Below are 20030 nucleotides of genomic sequence, written 5' to 3'. Positions count from 1 at the left end.
GGATGCTACAAAAGTCTGCCTGTTATACCACTTCAAGTCTTCTTTACAACCCACACTTGAGCAGGTCAATTTGCACAATTTCCTTTGGCTCTGTCTTGTTCCACAAGATGCAGCATTCCTTCCAAGGAAGGCAGACAAATGCACCTACCTAGTTGAAGGGCAAACTGCTTCTGACACAGCTTTGTCTTGAGGTCATGCTGCCTAGAATAAATTATGGACTAATTGCCCATGTGACATGCCAGAGGTATGAGATGGGGCTTGAGTGGCAGTTTCACTCCATGGGGGTTAGTTATATACAGCACTTCTCAACCTCATCAGTTCATACAAGCACCAGCTGATTACAGAGGACAGTACAAACCAACAAGCAAATTATCGTCCTGTCAATTGATCTCTGGCTCCAGCATTATACTCCAATTACCTCTCAAATGCAAAGCAAGACCCTGGAACAGGGTTCAAGCCTCTCACGTTATATTTAGAAAACCTCAGACCTTGCTGCTTGATATGAAATCACCAGCACTTCCATCCACCCCCCTCTATTTATAAGCACAAGAGCCATCCATAAAGGCAGAGATCATCAAGAGGATGAATCCTAAATTGGTCAGGGCTCTAGCTAAGTCATGTATTTCAGATTCTGGCTCTCTCATCATATGGGCAGATGGAACACCACCAACCTTCAGGCCTATAGATCTGGAACTTCTGAAACCCGTGTCCATACCAGGCTAGTTTTTGTACCTTGGACAATTATAAACATGGATTCCCTAGATGCCAATAGTCTATCTTGCCAATGTGGCCTCCTCAAACCAGTAGTGGATCTCCAAAGTCTTAAGCAAAGAGACACTTTCCCCAGACCTGCTACTTCAAATCCCTTTTAAAACAGAGATGCCTGGGATTGAACCTCAGAGCCTTTGCATGAGAACTTTGTGCTAAACTACCACACAATAGTCTTTCCAAAAGTAGGCTACCTATGAGGAATGAGGTTCTTCCCTTTCTGTCACTATGCAGCTTGAGAAAGAGGATGGACAGCAAAGTAGCTTCCATCAGCCAACCTGGGACTTAACCATTACTGACCAAGACTAGTTCCCTCATAGGCAATAGGACAACAGCCACTAGCATTGCAAATGAGCTTGTAAGGAGAGGTCACCACATCCTGACCCTGTTCCTTAAAAGAAATCTGTAACTGATCACTGGCATTTCCTCCCAAACCAAAAACCTTATAAAATCTACCCACATCCCAAAGAAATTGGTCAAGCAATGCATCAACGGAAAGAGCCAGAGTTCAGTTTGACTTTTCCACACCAAACACGCGGGACTTTGTGTGTGCCTGCACACTCCTAAGAGAATTGCACTTCTGCATCAGGAGAGTTGCATACATGCATTTAAATTCGTAAAATTTTGTGCTAAAAGCATCTTGTGAAACATTAACACATAGGGCACACCCTAAAGAGTGCTATTCAAATGATACCACAAGAGCTGCCTAAGTGGACCTTGTTCTTCAAGCGGATTCTCTATTTTCAGTTTCTTAATGTGGAGCTTTTAAATTGAACATCTTAGCATAGCTGAGGCAGACTTTTGTTTTTGCTCTTCAACCAACAGTCTGTTGCATGTTTGTTTCACCTTATTTATTGTGCCTTCATGACTCTTTACAAAGTCACATAGGTAAAAGATATCGTGTTCTGGAAGCTGGAGTTCATGCCTCTTTGCCATTCAACCAGGCTAGGAAGAAAGAGGTGCTGTCCATATTCAGCCTAGTGCATTAGGGATCTTGTCAACAGAATCCAAGCGCCTATTTTCATTTTCATCTCCAGGTAATTTTGATCTGCGGTGTCATCATCCAGTTATGGGCAATTTGCTTCAAAATAGCTGTCTGAAGCTGCTGACAAAAGGTAACATGGATCAGCTTCTTAAAAGCTGCTGTGAGATTAGCTTTTGAAGCATTTGCAGCAAGGTGCCAAAAACCCAATCTTAGAATGAGCTCCCATGGAATCAGCACACAAACTTCTGCTAAGGTGCCAATTCATGGGACTGAGTCCTGCCCACATGGTCAAGTCACTGAAATGTTACTCCAGACACATAAAAGTTGCAATTCATGGAGAAGTAGTTCCCATGTGGCTCAAGCAAGGGGCACAAACAATCAAGCTACTGCACAAAGAATCACCACAGGGTGGCCTGGTCATCTGTAAGGGCACAGGGGCCCATTTAAAGTCTCCCAGGCATCAACAAGGTCATAGGGGGGGGGGGGGGAAATCACATGCTCTCATAGAAACTATGACCCAGCATGAAAAGTCTCCCAAAATAGAATATACACATCAAAGGAGACACGTCTTTATGCATTTTCTTCTTTATTTCAACACTATGATTCAAGAGCCTAAAACACAAGTTCTTCCCTTTGTATTTCTCTGCATGTAGCACGGCAATCATAACTTACAAAAGGTTTAATACACAAAATGTACATGAAATTACAAGGCTCTGTAAACATCTAGAATGTAACCTTTAGTCTTAAATCATTGTCCCACTTTGTTAAATATAAAACTTCAATTTGAACAATCTCCAAACCTTAAGGAATGACATTCTTTCTGTGTATAAAAAATAGAGTTTTCAAAGCTTTGTTTGCATCCGAACAAAAACTTGTCGTTTTATTTCCTTCTTCAATCTTTGGTTTTTATAGAGGATGGCAGTTCCATTTCTATGATGAAGAGATTATGAGAATGAGTGCCAGATTGTGGTCAAGCTTTGGTAAAACCAAACTACTATTAGCACCCATATCAAATGGGCCACAGACTGCCCCCTCAGTTGATTTACAAAACATCTGCTCTTTTGTGAGTGTTACTTTATTAATGCTTTCCATAAGATTTAAAGATCTGGACACCAGCATGGAAAGCAACTGGGGAGATCTGGAGCTAGCAAAATAGATGCCAAAGTGCCAGTCACAGGCTGCTGCTGAACATTGTAATTTGCATAGTCCAATGGAGATCGTGTGCTTTTATTTCCACTACATGACACAAGATTAACAGTCTTATCTATAGCATCACACAAGCAATAAAATAAAATTAAGACCCTTGTACTGAAGCTTTGACAAGGCAAATGCAACCACTTATAGTACCCCCCAAAAATCTATATTTTTGTTTTAAATAGGAAAGCATTTCTATATCTACAGGCATCAAGGTATTTAAAGGCATCAGAAGGTCTTGTGAGCAATCTACCAACTTCCCAGCTGCAAGATCTCCATGCATTTCAGTGGCTTGCAAGGGGCAAGCCTTGCTGAAGTGGAGAGAGGCTGTCATGCTGCAGTACTTGGTGAATGGCTCACATAGTGCATAGCGACTCAGAACTGTTTGGGTTCCTGCATTTTAGGTACAATATAAATTCAAACTATTCAAGAGGACCTAGCAGGAGAATAGGCTGTGCCACCCACCATCAAGGAGCATAAAAACTCAAAAGTACAAAAAGCTCAGAAAATTGAAATCTCCCTGCAATCATTCGCAACCTGTTATATGAATGAAAACTGGAAAACAGCCAAACAGAGAGCTTACCCTATTTTAAAAAATGTAACTTCAGCTTCATTTAAAACTACTTACCATCGGCGAAGACAGTTTCACTTGCAAGAAACATGACAGAGGGACTACCTTCTCTAAAAGACAGAACTATCCTGAAGTTCTTTTTAAATATTTGCACATGGCAATGCAGTAATTTCACCAGAATGTTGCTTATTTTAGGAATTAATTAAAATGGACCTACCATTGGGGACACAACATCAATTTATGAGCCACCTACTACAACATTTGAGGTAGCCTTCCATATGGAAGACTTCTTCTATTCCTCTACTTGAAATGTGGATCCTAACAAAATGCAGATTTGTTTTGATTTTCATCAAAAGTTTACCATGATACTAAACTCTACTGGAACTGTTTTATGTTCACAGGCATAAGCTTTCCCCTGCAGCTGAGCAAAAATTCCTGAATGTATTGTGTCTTACTTGATAACAGAGTGGCAGGCAACTTGCAGCCTAAGCAACAAATCTGGTCAGCAGACAGACAATTGCTCCCTGGGCTACCACTTGTCAATGCCTTTGAAATATGACACAAGGGAGACAGCAGACAGCTCTGTCTTCAGGAGAAAACGGTTAGACACTCACAAGGCCAGTGAAGGCCACTGCTTCAGGGGCGCACTGGCAGAAGTCTCCAGCTTCCACTGCAGAGACACTTTAGCCTGCCATTCTCCCCACCTCCAACCAGTTTCCTTCTGCAATGTTCTCTTTTCAAGTCCAGGGCATAGGAGGAGATGGAAGAGTGGCAGTGTGCACTGCCAGGTAAAGAAAGAGCAGCATTTGACATACAGCAAGTGCAGGAAGGTCTTGGGGTGGCTGTGCATCGAGCTTCCTCCTCATGCTTCTAGAGCATTGTTTCTCAAACTGTGGGTTGGGACCCACTAGGTGGGTTGCGAGTCAATTTCAGGTGGGTCCCCATTCATTTCAATCTTTTATTTTTAATATATTAGACTTGATTCTACCATGGTATGTGACTGCATTTGGGGAAATGTTACAGACCTGTACTTTTAACCAGCTACTGTGTATATTCTTTTAACAATGATACTAAATGGGACTTACTCCTGGGTAAGTATGGGTGGGATTGCAGCTTAGGATTGTTAAAGATTTTCCTGCTTGATGATGTCATTTCTGGTGGGTCCTGACAGATTCTCATTCTAAAAAGTGGGTCCCAGTGCTACATGTGTGAGAACCACTGTTCTAGAGGGTTTCCAAGACAGGCATTTCAAGCCTCTGTCAGTTGGAAGTATGTTGGTGATGCCATGAAAAGTGACTGCATTGTTGAGCACTTTGACAGGAGATTTAAACTTCTGAAGTTGCGACTTATAATGAAAGTTGACTAAAAACAGGAGGAAAATCAGTTTTATCATCAACCTCATGGCTTAACAAATCCTCAAAGGCTGCACTCATCTCTAATCCTACACACACTTACAAGGGAGTAAGTCCCACTTAATTTAACAGATCTTACTGCATAGGGTTGCAATTTAGAGAGTCTCATTCTGCTTGGTTAGCTGAAGATGAATAATGCAAGATTTTCATTTTTATTTATGCACAGAATAGAAATCCAGATACTAGGTCTTTCTAGTGAGAATTCTGATCTTAAGTGATCGGGTTTTACATATCCCTGCATGTTCCAAATCAGACAGGCCAATGCAACTTACAAGCTGTATGCTGTACTAGCATGGAGTAGTATCATTAGGCAGTTTCCGCTTCACTCTAGATATTTTATAGTCAGAGAGGCCTGAGATTTCAAGTGTTGTAGTGTAAACATTATTACATGATGGAGTGGGCTGCTGTAAATACAATAGGAGTAGCACAAGGACATATGAGTAATTTCAATAGTACTTGCACTAGACACATACCCTTGATCACAGGTAACTGCTATAGGAAGCCATTGGGTTAGCCATGTTAAGCATATCTTGTATAGCATGAGGACCTAGAAAACTTTCCAAAATTTGAAATATGTTCCACTCATCAAAATCTGTTTTGTAAATAGAACTGCAGTAGTAAACTGTTACCACTACATAAGGAGATTAATCTGACTTCTTAGAAGCTGAACTACTATGAACAATAAATGTTACAATGCCAGCAAAATAATTTTTAAGTTGCAAATGTGAACAACAAGATACATCACCAGGTCTACCTATTTATCTGAGAGCCATGGACCAAATGAAAAGTCCTGCCTGGACTACTCTTGCTTAGGACTACTGTGACCAAAGAATCTCCTTAAAGAGAATGGCATTTAAAATTTGGGTATGATACATCGATAAAATCTTAACAATCTCCTTAAAAATGAGCATTTCTAGAAATTCTGAACAAGTACAGCAGTTTCAGATAGAAGGGCCTGTGCCAGCAAGAGAATCATCTAAAAAGTTATAAAAGTTATATTTTGGAATGTCATCTCTATCCCAATATTTCCATGATGGAATGGTCTCTGCAGCCTACTGAAGCTTTTTAACGTATAAAGAACACAGATCTACATTTGGCTTTGCTTCCTATAAATCCAAAGAAAATGCTAATATATTGTTTTATGCACAAGATTTCCAAGGCATTGGCTTAAGATGACTATTGCACTTCTGCCTCTGGAAGATATCATTATAAAAAAAGTTTTTTAAACAATAAAAGCTTAAAGGCTCTTCAAAATGACCCTCCAAAGGTATACAAATTTATACTACAGTCCTAATGTCTCTAAGGAAAAGCAGCATATGAAGATGTGTATTTAAAAAAAATTCCCCACATTCAGTACTGTGCATATTGAGAGCAAAACTATTTCTCCATACATTAAGCGCTTAATATAAAAGTATTCTATTAAATGCACAAAACAAGCAAAGCTCATTGGTATTTTTTTCAAGGTTAAAAGTATCTTGTGTTGCTTTTGTGTCCATTTTTACCAAATAGTTTTTACAGCATCGTAAGAAACCAGAATTAGACTGTTCTGTCTCTAAGTCAGAAGAGTAACCCCCCTGCCCCATTCTCCCCCATCCACCCACCATGAACAACTATGCAAGGATCCAGTGTTCCAGATCATCAAGGCCACAAAATTGGAAGCACAGTAAATCTAAGGAGGAGACGAAGCATTATTCAGAGGAAAAGTGCGAAGTTTTCTGGATTGCTTAATCACAAGTTTAGTTGTTACTGAACTCCATCAGATATTCCTGCCTCCAGAGATGCAGGGCATGCGTGTGGAGAATGAACAGCCACGCCAGCTCCATGGGACACAGAGATCTGAGACATGTCTCTTCCTATGATCTCATTCACTGAAACAAGAAAAAAAGAGGAAGAGTCAATATATCTTTCCAATCATTATAAACCTTGTTTTCTGAAAAGAGCTCAGCCATACAACAATTACCACACATCACTTTGTACGATGATACTTGAAACTGTCCAAGTTTAAATGTTTCTCTAATACGTACTAACCTGTTCAAACACATACATGAGAATGTGCAACTGCAAACACTACACACCTGCCTGGGAAGAATCCCCAACAAACGCACTGAGCTCACTTTCAAGTAAACACACATAATGACTTCACTGCAGGTTTCTAAACTCTGTAGCAGAACCGAAAAAGGCAGCTTTCAAAGTCTGAAGATGGGAGATGCTCTTTACACTCTCACATAACACCAGAACCAGGGGACATCCACTAAAATTGAGTGCTGGGAGAGTTAGAACAGACAAAAGAAAATATTTCTTTACTCAGCATGTGGTCAGTCTGTGGAACTCCTTGCCACAGGATGTGGTGATGGCGTCTAGCCTGGATGCCTTTAAAAGGGGATTGGACAAGTTTCTGGAGGAAAAATCCATTACGGGGTACAAGCCATGATGTGTATGCGCAACCTCCCGATTTTAGAAATGGGTTATGTCAGAATGCCAGATGCAAGGAAGGGCACCAGGATGAGGTCTCTTGTTATCTGGTGTGCTCCCTGGGGCATTTGGTGGGCCGCTGTGAGATACAGGAAGCTGGACTAGATGGGCCTATGGCCTGATCCAGTGGGGCTGTTCTTATGTTATGTTCTTATGTTTAAGTAGGTGATAGAGCCTCGAACCTTATGGAAAGCCAGATGAAAGGTAATGCAACACCACCAGAATGGTCCCAATTCAATGAACATGGAGCTCAAATGCTCCAAAAGGTGGTCCTTTCCCTCCATAGCATCTCAGAGCTGGTTCTTCCTTGAAGGACTAGCATCCTTTGAGATGGGGTTGCACTGGGCTTTAGGTGTCTTTAGAAGGATGGTAGCGTGTGGTATTTGGCCTCCCTTAAAGGTTCAGCTGCATTTGGATTTCAGCATTCAGGGATGTTAGGCTGCAATCCTAACCTCACTTTCCTGGGAGTAAGTCCCATTGAACACAATAGGACTTACTTCTGAGTAGACCTGCTTAGGATTGTGCCCTTGATAGTCTAACACAGGGGTGCTCAAACTTTCAACTTTAGGGATGCTGGACCTTTAACAAGTGACTAGAAGAGAGAATTTCAGCAGGTGCAGCTTGTCATCTGTGGGATGACAAGTTGCACCTGCTGCAAATCTCTCTTCTATACACTTGTTAAAGGTCCAGCATCCCTAAAGTTGAAAGTTTGAGCACCCCTGGTCTAACATTCCCCACTGTTGCCCTGTGTTTGCTCACTCCCTTCACTCCTGTGTTTGGTTTAAGTCAGTTAGTGCTTTACTGTTTTGTATTTTTGTCCTTATGGTTGCCGTAATTTTGCCTTCTCTCTTCTTTATAAATAACTGCGTTCATTTCTTCTTCATTACTTTCCCTTTGTTGTGGAACACCTGGGGACAGTTTTGTTTGTGTAGTCTTTTCTTTCCCTTGGTGGTTTTCTCTCCCAAGGAATTTGTCATTTTATTATTTGCTCATTGGCTTCCCTTCCTTTCTTTGGGGCAATCTGAGGGGCTTGCTGGTGTGTGCCTCTCTCTCTCTCTCTGTCAAGGTTGGATATTTTTTGCTGGTTCTTAATTTCGTAGAAGCCTTTTGCTCAGCCCCATTTTACTTTTGTTTCTTTCCCTTTCACTATTTACTCTGTTTTATACTGACTTACACTTATCCCTGCTAACTGGGTAAGAGGCACTTTTTCAAGTGACTGCTCCTCTTTTTAGCAGGGGGAGAGTAACTGGCCCACCTCACCTCAGCAGTGTCTTTTCTCGTGGCTGCCTGTTGGAGTTCTTTTGTATCTTTTTAGACTGTGATCCCTTTTGGGACAGGAAGCCATTAGTCATTTGATTTTCCCCTGTAAACCGCTTTGTGAACTTTTAGTTGAAAAGCGGTATATAAATAATAATAAGTCAACCGATTAAAAATAATTTAGTTACAATTTCTAGGCTTATAATAAGTAAACCGAAGGAAAATTTTTAGGGCTGAGGTCTTGCGCATGCCTTCCTGGGAGTAGGTCCCACTGTAATAAATGTGCCTTGCTTCTGGGTGAACATACATAGGTCTGTGCTGTAAGTTTATTCTGAGACAATTACATAATCATGACTAACATATAGTGAGTGGAGTTTTGTAGAAGCTTGTTGCTCAGCCCCATTTTAATTTTGTGAGGTAGAAGTCTTTTTCTCTAACTGCCCCCCCCACTCACGCTTTCGTGGCATGCCCAAGATACAAAAGCCTAAAGGTGGCACATGCCATAAAAAGGTTGGCCACCACTGGTGTAGAGGCTGGGCAGGGGGAGATACTGTCTGATTAGGCCTACTTGTGATCCTAGGTCAAACTTTAGGTGGAAAAAAAGCAAAGCGGGAATCCTGTTTACATGAGCTTGAGAACATGGAATCCCAGACTACTTGATTACCTGCTGACTGCTTCAAAATTATTTTGAGGGAGTATAGTTGCAAGCAGAACAGGTGGCAAGTGACATCTGATAAAGTTTCAGGAACGAACTGCTTTGCCTTTTGATCTTTAACATAGAAGTCTATTGGCAAGCCATACAAACCTGCCTTTAAACTGGAGAACTGTTGCAACACAAGTAAATCATAATATTGGAAGGGAATGAGAGGAAGAGGAGACAAAGAGATAGGACATTCTGATTATCAGATATAAGTGTCAGTAAACCCAGATCAGAAATTGCAATTCAAAGATTAACTAATATTGAAGAAAAAACTGTGCCATTCATATGTAAATATTAACAGCCCAAGAGTGTTACAAATGACAGGTCCAGAGTTGCCCTTTTGGCTGCATAGTTTCTTATCCTCTTAAAATATTGTTTTGGGGAGCCGGGCATTATTGTACATTGGCATTGTACAATGGCATTGTAATAATGCCATTGTACAAATTGATGGTAAGGCCACACCTAGAGTTTTGTGTCCAGTTCTGGTCGCCACATCTCAAAGAGGATATAGTGGAAATGGAAAAGGTGCAAAAGAGAGCAACTAAAATGATTACTGGGGTACCTTCCTTATGAGGAAAGGCTACAGCATTTGGGGCTCTTGAGTCTGGCAAAAAGGCACCTGAGAGACATGATTGAGACAAAATTATGCACAGGGTGGATAGAGAGATGCGATTTTCCCTATCACACAACACCAGAACCAGGGGACATCCACTAAAATTGAGTGTTTGGAGAATTAGGACAAAAGTCAACAGTCAACAAAAGCTTTATTAGGTGTAAGTGGACAGACAAAAGAAAATATTTCTTTACTCAGCGTGTAGTTAGTCTGTGGAACTCCTTGCCACAGGATGTGGTGATGGTATCGGGCCTCAGTGCCTTTAATAGGGGATTGGACAAATTTCTGAAGGAAAAGTCAATCAGAGATTACAAGCCATGATGTGTACGTGCGACCTCCTGACTTTAGAAATGGGCTATGTCATAATACCAGGTGCAAGGGAGGGCACCAGGCTGCAGGTCTCTTGTTGTCTTGTGTGCTCCCTGGGGCATTTGGTGGGCCACTGAGATACAGGAAACTAGACTAGAGGGGCCTATGGCCTGATCCAGCAGGGCTCTTATGTTCCTTTTCTCCTCACAACTACTCTCTGAGGTAAGTGATGCTGAGACACAGTGATTGGCTTAAGGTCACTCAGAAAAGTTTGTGGCTGAGCAGGGATTTGAACCTGGATTTTCCAGGCCTCAAGTCCAACTCCGGAATCACCACACAACCTCAAATTCAAAAGTCAGTCCTAGGTTGGAGCTAAAGCTAATATTCTTTGTCTTTATATTCCACAAACAGCATTTTAACCAATTTTAGAGGTGTACCACTACATATTTCCTGGGAAATAAGATTCTCACCACCATAATACATGTTCTATCACAGGCAGTCTTTGAAGTGTTCTCTAAAGTAGCATCCAGTCTCCATTCTTGGACATGGTAAAGAAAGTATGCAATACCTATCCTGAAGGAGCTGCACAAACTGCCACTTGTTTCTTGTTCAGTTTGAAATATTGCTTTTAACTGGCGATGGGCAAAAATTCAGAATTGGGAGTGTGGAAAGCCATTATGAGCCAACTCCACATCCAAAGATACATTTGAATCTTGGAGTGAGAGATATGCAACTGCCAGCAAATATGGTTCACTAAAGACACGACTGTGACTTCCTCCCACAGGGTACTATGAATTTGCATGGCCCTATATTTCCAGATTGAGCAGGAGAAGAAAATCATTCAAGGACACCCTCCTCCACTGTGACAGAAAGCCACCCCTCATATTTGACTGAAAGTTGTGTTCTTAAGCATATATGCTGCATTTTTCCACTAGGAAACATGAGATTGTAGTTTCCTCCATCCCCCAAACTAAATCAGGGAAGAGGAAAGGACAACCCCAAACTCTCCAATACGAAGCATCTTCTGTGCATATTCAGGAGCTTCAGTTTCTGTTAAGAATGAGGCCTGTTCCCCTTCTACTTCTAGTGAGTCCTCTTTGCCAACCCCTCTTCCTTCAGGGGTAACATTTTTGTTTGTAAAAGGAGACTGCAACCCTCAGCCCCTTTTCCTGAGTGTTCCTGGAAAAACTGAAGGAGAGGAGCTCTCTCTCTTTCTATTGCTCTATCTCTTTTTAAAAACCATTTCCTATAAGAGAAAGGAACTTATTTTAATATTAAGCTGAAGAGAGTTTACTAATCAATAGTTTTCAAATTAAGTGGATTCAGAATATCTTGAGGAACACTGCTTCTCATTTGTTCTCTCCTTGTTCCCTATGAGTTGCCATGGAGTTGGAACAGCTTCTTCAGGTGCACTATTTTCAACAAGAAAATGGCAGAGAAGTAAAGGGCTAGACACAACTCTGGGTAGTTGCTGTGTGGTAGGAAAAGCAAGCCCCTAACACAACAATATGTTTGACGTCATGTGGTATCTGGCCCAAAGGTTGGTGGGGTAGGGAGAGCTACAGTCTTCTCAGGATGATCTCCTACCTTTGGAACCCCTTCCTTAAGAAAACCTGGCTGACCTTCTATCTTTCAAAAAAATGGCTTTTAACAAAAAATTTAAAAAAAATTAGGAAGGCTTTTCACCTCTGATGAGTTTTTAAGATTTACTGTTCTGCTCATGGTTGGTTTCAGGCCCTGTTAATTTAAAACATTAAGCAAAAGGGTAAATTTAAATAAAGTGCTCAACTGAGATTTCTACTAGGTAGATGCTTTTAACCTTAAATCATATCTACTTGCAATTAAAAATACAATCAGGATAATAATTTGAAATTTCTGGTTATGTAGCTCACATCCTTTTTACTTTACAGAATAATCATCTACTTAGGGAAATAGTTGTGAAATTAAAGGTTTCCATTAGAGTCTGTTTATACACATAAGAATTAGAATTGGGAAAGGGAGCTGAAAAATATAGGGAACAGCAACAGGAAATAAAACATCTGAGTGCAAAAAGTCTTCTAGTACACACATGGCAATTGGGTAAGTACTGAGCATACAGACCTATTCGGTGCTAGGCCAGCTAGATTCAAGGGCAGGGACACAACCACATTGGTGCTGCCTAATCTTCAGAACCATGAGTATTTGGGCCCACATGTGAGTGCCCCAGACTGGGATAGGGAAAAGGACACTGTTACGGGAAAGAGTCAAAATGAGACTCCTCTGTATGCTGATGGACTGGTTCCAAGGTTGACTCCTATTCTGTAGAGCAATCAGCTTCAAAAGAGAGTTCTCCCTTTGACTGAGAATAAATGCATAGCGCTATTACTTGGCTTTCTAATCTGCAGCTTTATGTAATGGGAGATACAACGGATAAGGAAGTGAAAGAAGATTAGCAAAAGGTCATCATAATCTGATTATGAACATAACTCAAGGTTAACATAACCTCTTTACTGGTTAGCAGATTGCATACATTAGAGCTATACTATTGTTGGCGACCTTCAGTCTCGGAAGACTATGGTATCGCGCTCTGGATACTAAGATTTCATATAAAAGAATTCTCCAACACATTAAGAAACTTCTCTTCAAAACTTACAAATTTTCAAAATTTGTTTAACTGTGCTGTTCATTTTTTATTTAGATCCTTTATCAACATGCAAGTTGAGTGTATCAGGATTCAAGAGTACTAGCAGACATATTTCAGTCAGATCAATATTTACAGAAGGAACTGCATACATAATTTTTTTGTAAAGCTTCAGCCCTTTTCCCCTGGCCAGGATCCTCTCACCTCTATGTCAAGAAGTGGACAGACTTTAGTCTGGTCAGCTTCTTCACAAATTATTTAGGAGCTTCCTGGATCTTATCTATATTATGGTTTACTAACTATTCATGCTGCTATACAATGACAGTGTGACATTGTATACCCACTTCAAACTTTATTTTATTTGAAATATGAATACTCTACTTATTAAACTTAAGCTTGAGGCAGCTTACATGATATTAAAATATAAAGCCATCAGGATATTTAAATTCTTAATTGAACAAGGCTTCCTCAGTCAAGCTGCTGCTGCCAATTCCAGCAGTTCCTGGTACCCAGCAGCAGACACAAGAGTTGCTGGCAAAGGATAAAGGTATTTATGAGCCCACCCCCACCCCACCCCTCAGTTGTTCCAACTACCAGTCTGCTGCTGCATTTCTGGGTCATAAGAAATAACCTGTTCTTTCTCAGAGGAAATAACCGTGACCCAGAATAGCTGTCAAAGCAGGCAGATTTTAGAGGCCTCCATGGGGTGGGCTTCCTCACCTGGGTTGCCGCTTCCTCTTCCAGCTTCTGACATCAGACACAAGAGGCAGAGTGAGTCTGTTTACAAAATTCCTCACCCCCCCCCCCCCAGTTGTCAGATGCTCCACCCTGGAGGATTTCTTGTGGGGTAGATTAAATGTTGTAAGGCACAACAGCTACATATCTTCAGTCCAAAAGGTGGTCAGCTTTCAGTGGTAATAGCCCAAAACATTCATAGTGTCAGGGTTTCAGGGCACACAAAGGAAGTATCTGACTTGTATCCACTCTACTTGTTTAATCTGTAATTATTTTTTCAGGGGTATCATAAGAACAGCCCCGCTGGATCAGGCCATAGGCCCATCTAGTCCAGCTTCCTGTATCTCACAGTGGCCCCACCAAATGCCCCAGGGAGCACACCAGGTAACAAGAGACCTGCATCCTGGTGCCCTCTCTTGCATCTGACATAGCCAATTTCTAAAATCAGGAGGTTGCACATACACATCATGCCTTGTAATCCGTAATGGATTTTTCCTCCAGAAATTTATCCAATCCCCTTTTAAAGGCAACTAGGCCAGATGCCATCACCACATCCTGTGGCAAGGAGTTCCACAGACCGACCACAAGCTGAGTAAAGAAATATTTTCTTTTGTCTGTACTAACCCTCCCAGCACTCAATTTTAGTGGATGTCCCCTGGTTCTGGTGTTATGTGAGATTGTAAAGAGCATCTCTCTATCCACTCTATCCTTCCCAAGCATAATTTTATGTCTCAATCATGTCCCCCCTCAGGTGCCTCTTTTCTAGGCTGAAGAGGCCCAAACGCTGTAGCCTTTCCTCATACGGAAGGTGCCCCATCCTAGTAATCATCTTAGTTACTCTCTTTTGCACCTTTTCCATTTCCACTGTCCTTTTTGAGATGTGGTGACCAGAACTGGACACAATACTCCAGGTGTGGCCTTACAATCGATTTGTACAACGGCATTATAATATTAGCTGTTTTGTTCTCAACATAAAGGAGGAGAATTGGTATCAAACATAAGGCCCGTGGGCTGCCTGCAGAAACTCTTTATATCGCCCTGAGGCTCTCCCAGCACCAACATCAGCAGCTGATTTGCTGATATGTCACTGCTGAAAAGGTAGTCTGCATAGTAATTGGGTTCTCCCATATCTTGAAAATATGATCAAGATTTGTCTATTTTTTGTCATTTGCAGCTAATGGGTCTAAGTGAGGAAAAAAGTGCTTATTTCTGGTCATGAACTGTTTAATGACATCACTTCTGGGTCTCAGAAGGTGGAATAGCATTATGAATGCTATTCCATCCGCCGTATTAAATGATTCTGACGCCCTTGTAAAACCATTGTTATTCTTTGGTTAACATCATTGCCAACCCATTCACATTAGTGGTTTAAGAGTTGATTCCCACCTTATCTCAGCCTTACGCAGACTTTCTGTATTTTAAAGAACTGAAAGGCTCGCCTATCTAGTGTGAACTAGCAAAGAACCATTGCTCTAAGGCAGGGGTGTCCAAAGTTTTTAGCAGGAGGACCACATCATCTCTCTGACACTGTGTCAGGGGCCAGGGTAAAAAAAGAATTAATTCACATTTAAAATTTGAATAAATTTACATAAGTTTACATAAATGAATATATTAAAGATAAACTTATATGAATGAATGAATGTCTTGCAATAGCTCAAGACCTATAAAAGGCCTTGCACAAAGCAAGGCTGGCCTTTCCTTTGCTGCCGCTGCTGCATCACAGACGTGAAACAGCAAGTAGTGGAGGGAGCCCTCATCTCACGTGAGAGGTCAAACAGTCACCCTCACACTGAGAGCAGTTGCATCAGGCCAGTGCAGGTCCCAGCAAGTCTCCAGAGGCTCATTGGAGACTGGGGGCTCCCTGACGGTCGCATTGGGAGTCCTTGAGGGCTGCAAGTGGCCCCAGGGCCAGGGTTTGGGCACCCCTGCTCTAAGGGAACAAACAGAAGAGCAAGCAGGGGATGGATATCAGTAGATTACACAGATTTACTATAGGGTAAATTGAGTGGAACCCACTGTTGAAACTGATTCTAGCCCAGTGTCGAAAAGCAATGCAAGAGAACTCTAGTGTCAATTTCATTGTGGATAAAGACTTTTCAGAAGAGAGGTGACAAAAATCCCAATTAATGAAAGTAAATGCGATGAATTGTCTTTTCAACACAAAAAATCTTCATATGCTCATTATAATTGCAAAATACTAAAACACAGAATCAGAGCTGAAAGGGAACTACAAGGTCATCTAGTCCAACCACCTGCCTGTAGCAGGAAATTCTCCTAGCGCATCTACAGTAGGTGCCTGTTGAACTTCTGCTTGAAGATATCCAGTGAGGGAGAATCCACCACCTCCCTCGGCAAGCTGTCCCACTGCCAATCCACCCTGACCATCAGGAATTTTGTCTCTTGCAGCTTATACCTGCTGGATCTCATTCTACTTTCAGAGGCAGTTGAGAACAAATTTGCCCCTTCCATTTGACAGCCCTTCAGGTATCTGAAAGGCATGATCATATCTCCTCTCAGTCTTCTCGTCTCTGGGCTGAACATACCAAGTTCCCTCAACCTTACCTCATAGGGCTTCTTCTCCAGCTCTGTGATAATCTTCATTGAAAAACAATAATTCTGATTTTATGTCTGAACTATAAACTACTGAAAAGGTGTTGGAACAGGGTTGGAATGACACAACTTGCAGGCATCAAGAATTAAAATTCTTAAATATAGAATTGGGCTCAGACCATAAGTACTACCCTTTTCTAATAAAAAAAAAGGCATTTTCTCTACAAAACTGCACCTTCTGATTAAAATAAAAAGATGCATGCAGATACATTTTCCTGTCCAAAAAAACCAAATTTCTTTCCCTCAAACACATCAAAGCAAGGGTATCGAAAGGTTTAATCATTCCACCTGTCAAGTAACCTGTGGCACTCAACTTTTTTCTCGCTCTGCTGATTGTAGGAATGCTGTTCCTGAAATCCTTTTGTCCCACCCCTGAGATGGGTGCAGCATGCCCTGCCCATGCACAGCTGCATTCTATTCTCCATCTCCACTGCCCTGATTATACTGAAGCAGAATCAAGTCTTCCTCCCTAAAACTGATGAAGGGCAGCAAGAGGACACCTAAAATTCCACTTGCAGAGGTCTAAGAGATCATAGCGATCTGTGAATCCAAGAACTGGTGACTGGAGGGAACAGCACATATTTAAGGAAGTAACAGGATGTATGGTTTTATTTGTGAGCCGCCTTGAGTGCCCTTTGTTGGGATAAATAAATAAATAGCAGTCCCTTCTAGTGAAATGCGTTGTGCCGATAAAGGCACACACGTCATGCATTTGCCTGCTAAAAGGTTGTTTCAGCACTTGTGGGTTCGTAAGCACACACTTTAAAGTTTGGGCAGCTGTAGGTAGCAAGACAATCAATGGAGTCGTATTTGCCATAGCAAATAAAGACAGCTAGATTGCTAGAAGATTTTGTAAATATATGCGTCCAAAGGTTTCAGTGTTCTTTAAAAAATCCACATTATTCAAAGGCATCAAACCACCCTTAGCAGCAGCTGTCCAATGCAATCCACATAAAGTGCAATATTTGTGTGGCTGAGTATTTGAAATGGTAATGCACAAATCTGCATAATTTATTCATAAAATGAACTATGCATGTAGTTCCAAGTAGTGTCTCATCACTGTTATTTTAACTATATTTTTACTGTATGCTGCTTGCACATTCTTTTATTTTATATATTTTTAAAAATAGCAGAAAAGCAGCCTAAACACATTTTAAAATGAGCCTGTTGTGCCACATATGTAGACTTCTATCGGGATCCTTTATTATATTGTCCTTTCAGAGTCAGCAAGCTATTCAAACCAGGGACATGCGGTTGATGGGGAGGCAGAGCCTCCTCTCCAGAGTCCTTCAAAAAGCACCACTGCACGTGAGGTGCGTAGGCTGTGCATGTGGGTTGTGTGTGCTTGCACATCTCACATGGCAGCAGGGCTTTTCGAAGGACTCTGTGGGGAGGCTCTGCCTCACCTGCCTCACCACCCACCACACGTCCGATTCAAACTTACAGCACAACTGTAATATTACTTACCATCATCTAAAGTGATGTCTTGCAGTCCTATTGTCTGAAAATTCAACTCTGGATCTTCAGGTTCAGGTTTAATATTAACTGCTGCCCCCTCTGGTGAAAATGGAGATGTGTCACATAAGTTATGATGTATCAAAGATGAAACCACAGCAATTCCTCCTAAACCTGAACTATGTGCTTGAGGGGACTGTTGTCCAGAGTGACTGACAGTAGTTGGAGGAGGGGGAGGAGGAGATGAGGCAGGTCCTGAGCTTGGAGTCTGGTAAGGCATAGGTTGCAACTGAGGAGAAGATGATCCAGATCGTGGCGAATGGACGAGAGAATGAGAAGATTTAGAGGATGACGATGAAGTATTACCTGGATTTGATGGGTGATAACTGACTTGTTGCAACTGAGTAGAAGGGTGTCCAAGGGACTGAGTCATTGGAGAAGAGATAGTGGTCTGCTGAAGATTTGGACAATGGTATCCCATTGATTGCAGGTGAGGTGATGATTGTCTAGGTTGAGCTGGATGTGCTGATGGATGTTCTCCTCCTGCAGCCGAAGATGACACTGAACCTGGATTTGAAGAATGATACGGCATTGATGGTAGAGATTGGCAGCTAAGGTTTATCAGTGGAGGTACAGCTGCATCTTGTTGAAATGAAATTGCATCATATCCTTGGCTGGAGGAGGCAGAGCTCACGGGAAGACCAGACTGTCCGTTGAACATAACATTAGATTGCATAGGCTGGTAGGAAGGCCTCACATTAGGCGCTGATGTTACCTGAAAAGGCTGGTGAACCAGAGCCGAAGACAACACGGGATGCTCTTCAGCCGGACTAATGTTCCTACCTTGGATGTGTGACAACTGGGATACTGTTGAGGACACCATGGGTGTATAGGTTTGCTGAACTGGGCATAAAAGGCTCCTAGGTGAAGTAGAAAGTAAACTATCATGTGAAAGCCCTGGGTCTGATGAAGGCAGCTGAGTTTGGAGAGATGAGTGTCCTTTAACACCTGTACAATGCGTTAGGGCCAGTGATGGAACTGAAGACAAATCCATTTCATCTCTGTTCTCTTGTTTCAATACAACTGTAAAGTTTGAGAAAAAGTAACAGTAAAATCAATAGATGACCATAATCAAAGGAAGTGCAGTGCTATCAAGTCAGAATGGCATATCCATGTCTGCAAAGCCAACCCTAATAATGGTCAGGAATGTCCACATAACTGTCTTCACCAGCCCTATTGTCCAAGATAGTTATTTAAATGGAAATGCAAAGACTGAACTTGCAACCTTTGACACAGGAAAAATGATCTATGCCACAGTTTAGTTTTATGATTGCATTTATTATGATCTTAAAACCACAGCAGCCATAAACATAACATTTCAATAGTTTTTATATATACACACAGTATATTAAAAAAACAAAACCCAGTTTTATTGTGTCTGGTACCAGGATATTAGCTTGAGGCTGCAATTCTAACCACTCTTTCCTGAGAGGAAGCCCCATTGAACAAAATAGGACTTACTTCTGAGTAGACCTGGTTAGGATTGTGCAATTATTTAAACTCTTTCTTTTCTCCTTTCCATCTCAGTTGGGCTGATAAGGATAAAATTCAATACATGTTGAGAGGAACTAATAAGGTGTTGACCAAGAGAGTGTAGTTTATTTATATTCAACTTATCTTGCAGATACGTCATTATCAGCTGGGATCTATTTCTGGGACTTAGCGGTGTTAACGCTTTTGCTGTTTGCCAGTTATTGTTGATTTTGTGTATTATCTATTACGCCAATAAAGGTTTTGGGATGGATTGGAACAAAACCCAGTAATATTGTACACACAAATACTGTGATTTTACCTGGCATTGATCACCGTGATCATCATATTCTGCATAGGCTGAAGAGTTTATTGCTCTTGTCAGCTTCCAAGCAATGCATCCAATATGTATACTGAAGGGATCTTAGGGCAAAATATATACCATCTAAGTGTGTGAAACTGTGTGTGGGTGAGAGAAAACTAAGTGGGTGACTATGCTGGGAATTGCTAAAACACAAGGAAATGCTCTTTTGGTGAAAAGAACCACAACCCTAGGCAATCATACTGTACATTGGGGCGAAGTGTGCATACCAAGAGCATACCTTTGTTTTCACTACAGCTGGTCATCCAGACTGACAGCCGCAATTAAAGTTCTGAACATACTCGTTGGCTACACACAAACCTCTCCCACTGCTTTGCCTTTGTTACAGCTGTCTAGATAGCAACCCCAGTCAAAACCTCAATATCCAATAAAAGAATTCTTTTAAAGGGAAGAGGAGAAAAAAGCATCAACCTAAAT

At 41.4% G+C, this 20030-nt stretch overlaps 1 protein-coding gene across 1 annotated transcript in view; it reads right to left on the bottom strand.

The window, feature by feature from the left end:
* Positions 1-2333: 2333 nt before the first annotated feature.
* The window catches only part of NFATC3 (nuclear factor of activated T cells 3), a 72445-nt gene continuing 54748 nt past the window's right edge, over positions 2334-20030 (bottom strand). The window contains exons 9-10 of the mRNA XM_066637481.1: positions 17714-18784; positions 2334-6798 (exon numbers count right to left, since the gene is read on the bottom strand). Of these exons, the coding sequence (XP_066493578.1) occupies positions 6674-6798; positions 17714-18784 (1196 nt within the window). The 3' untranslated portion in view covers positions 2334-6673. The remainder of the gene's footprint in view (positions 6799-17713; positions 18785-20030) is intronic.

This window comes from Tiliqua scincoides, chromosome 9 (genome assembly GCF_035046505.1).
Source record: "Tiliqua scincoides isolate rTilSci1 chromosome 9, rTilSci1.hap2, whole genome shotgun sequence".
In the NCBI taxonomy this organism is placed as follows: Eukaryota; Metazoa; Chordata; class Lepidosauria; order Squamata; family Scincidae; genus Tiliqua; species Tiliqua scincoides.
The sequence above is the reverse complement of the archived record's forward strand: the minus strand, read 5'-3'. Positions and strand labels throughout refer to the sequence as shown.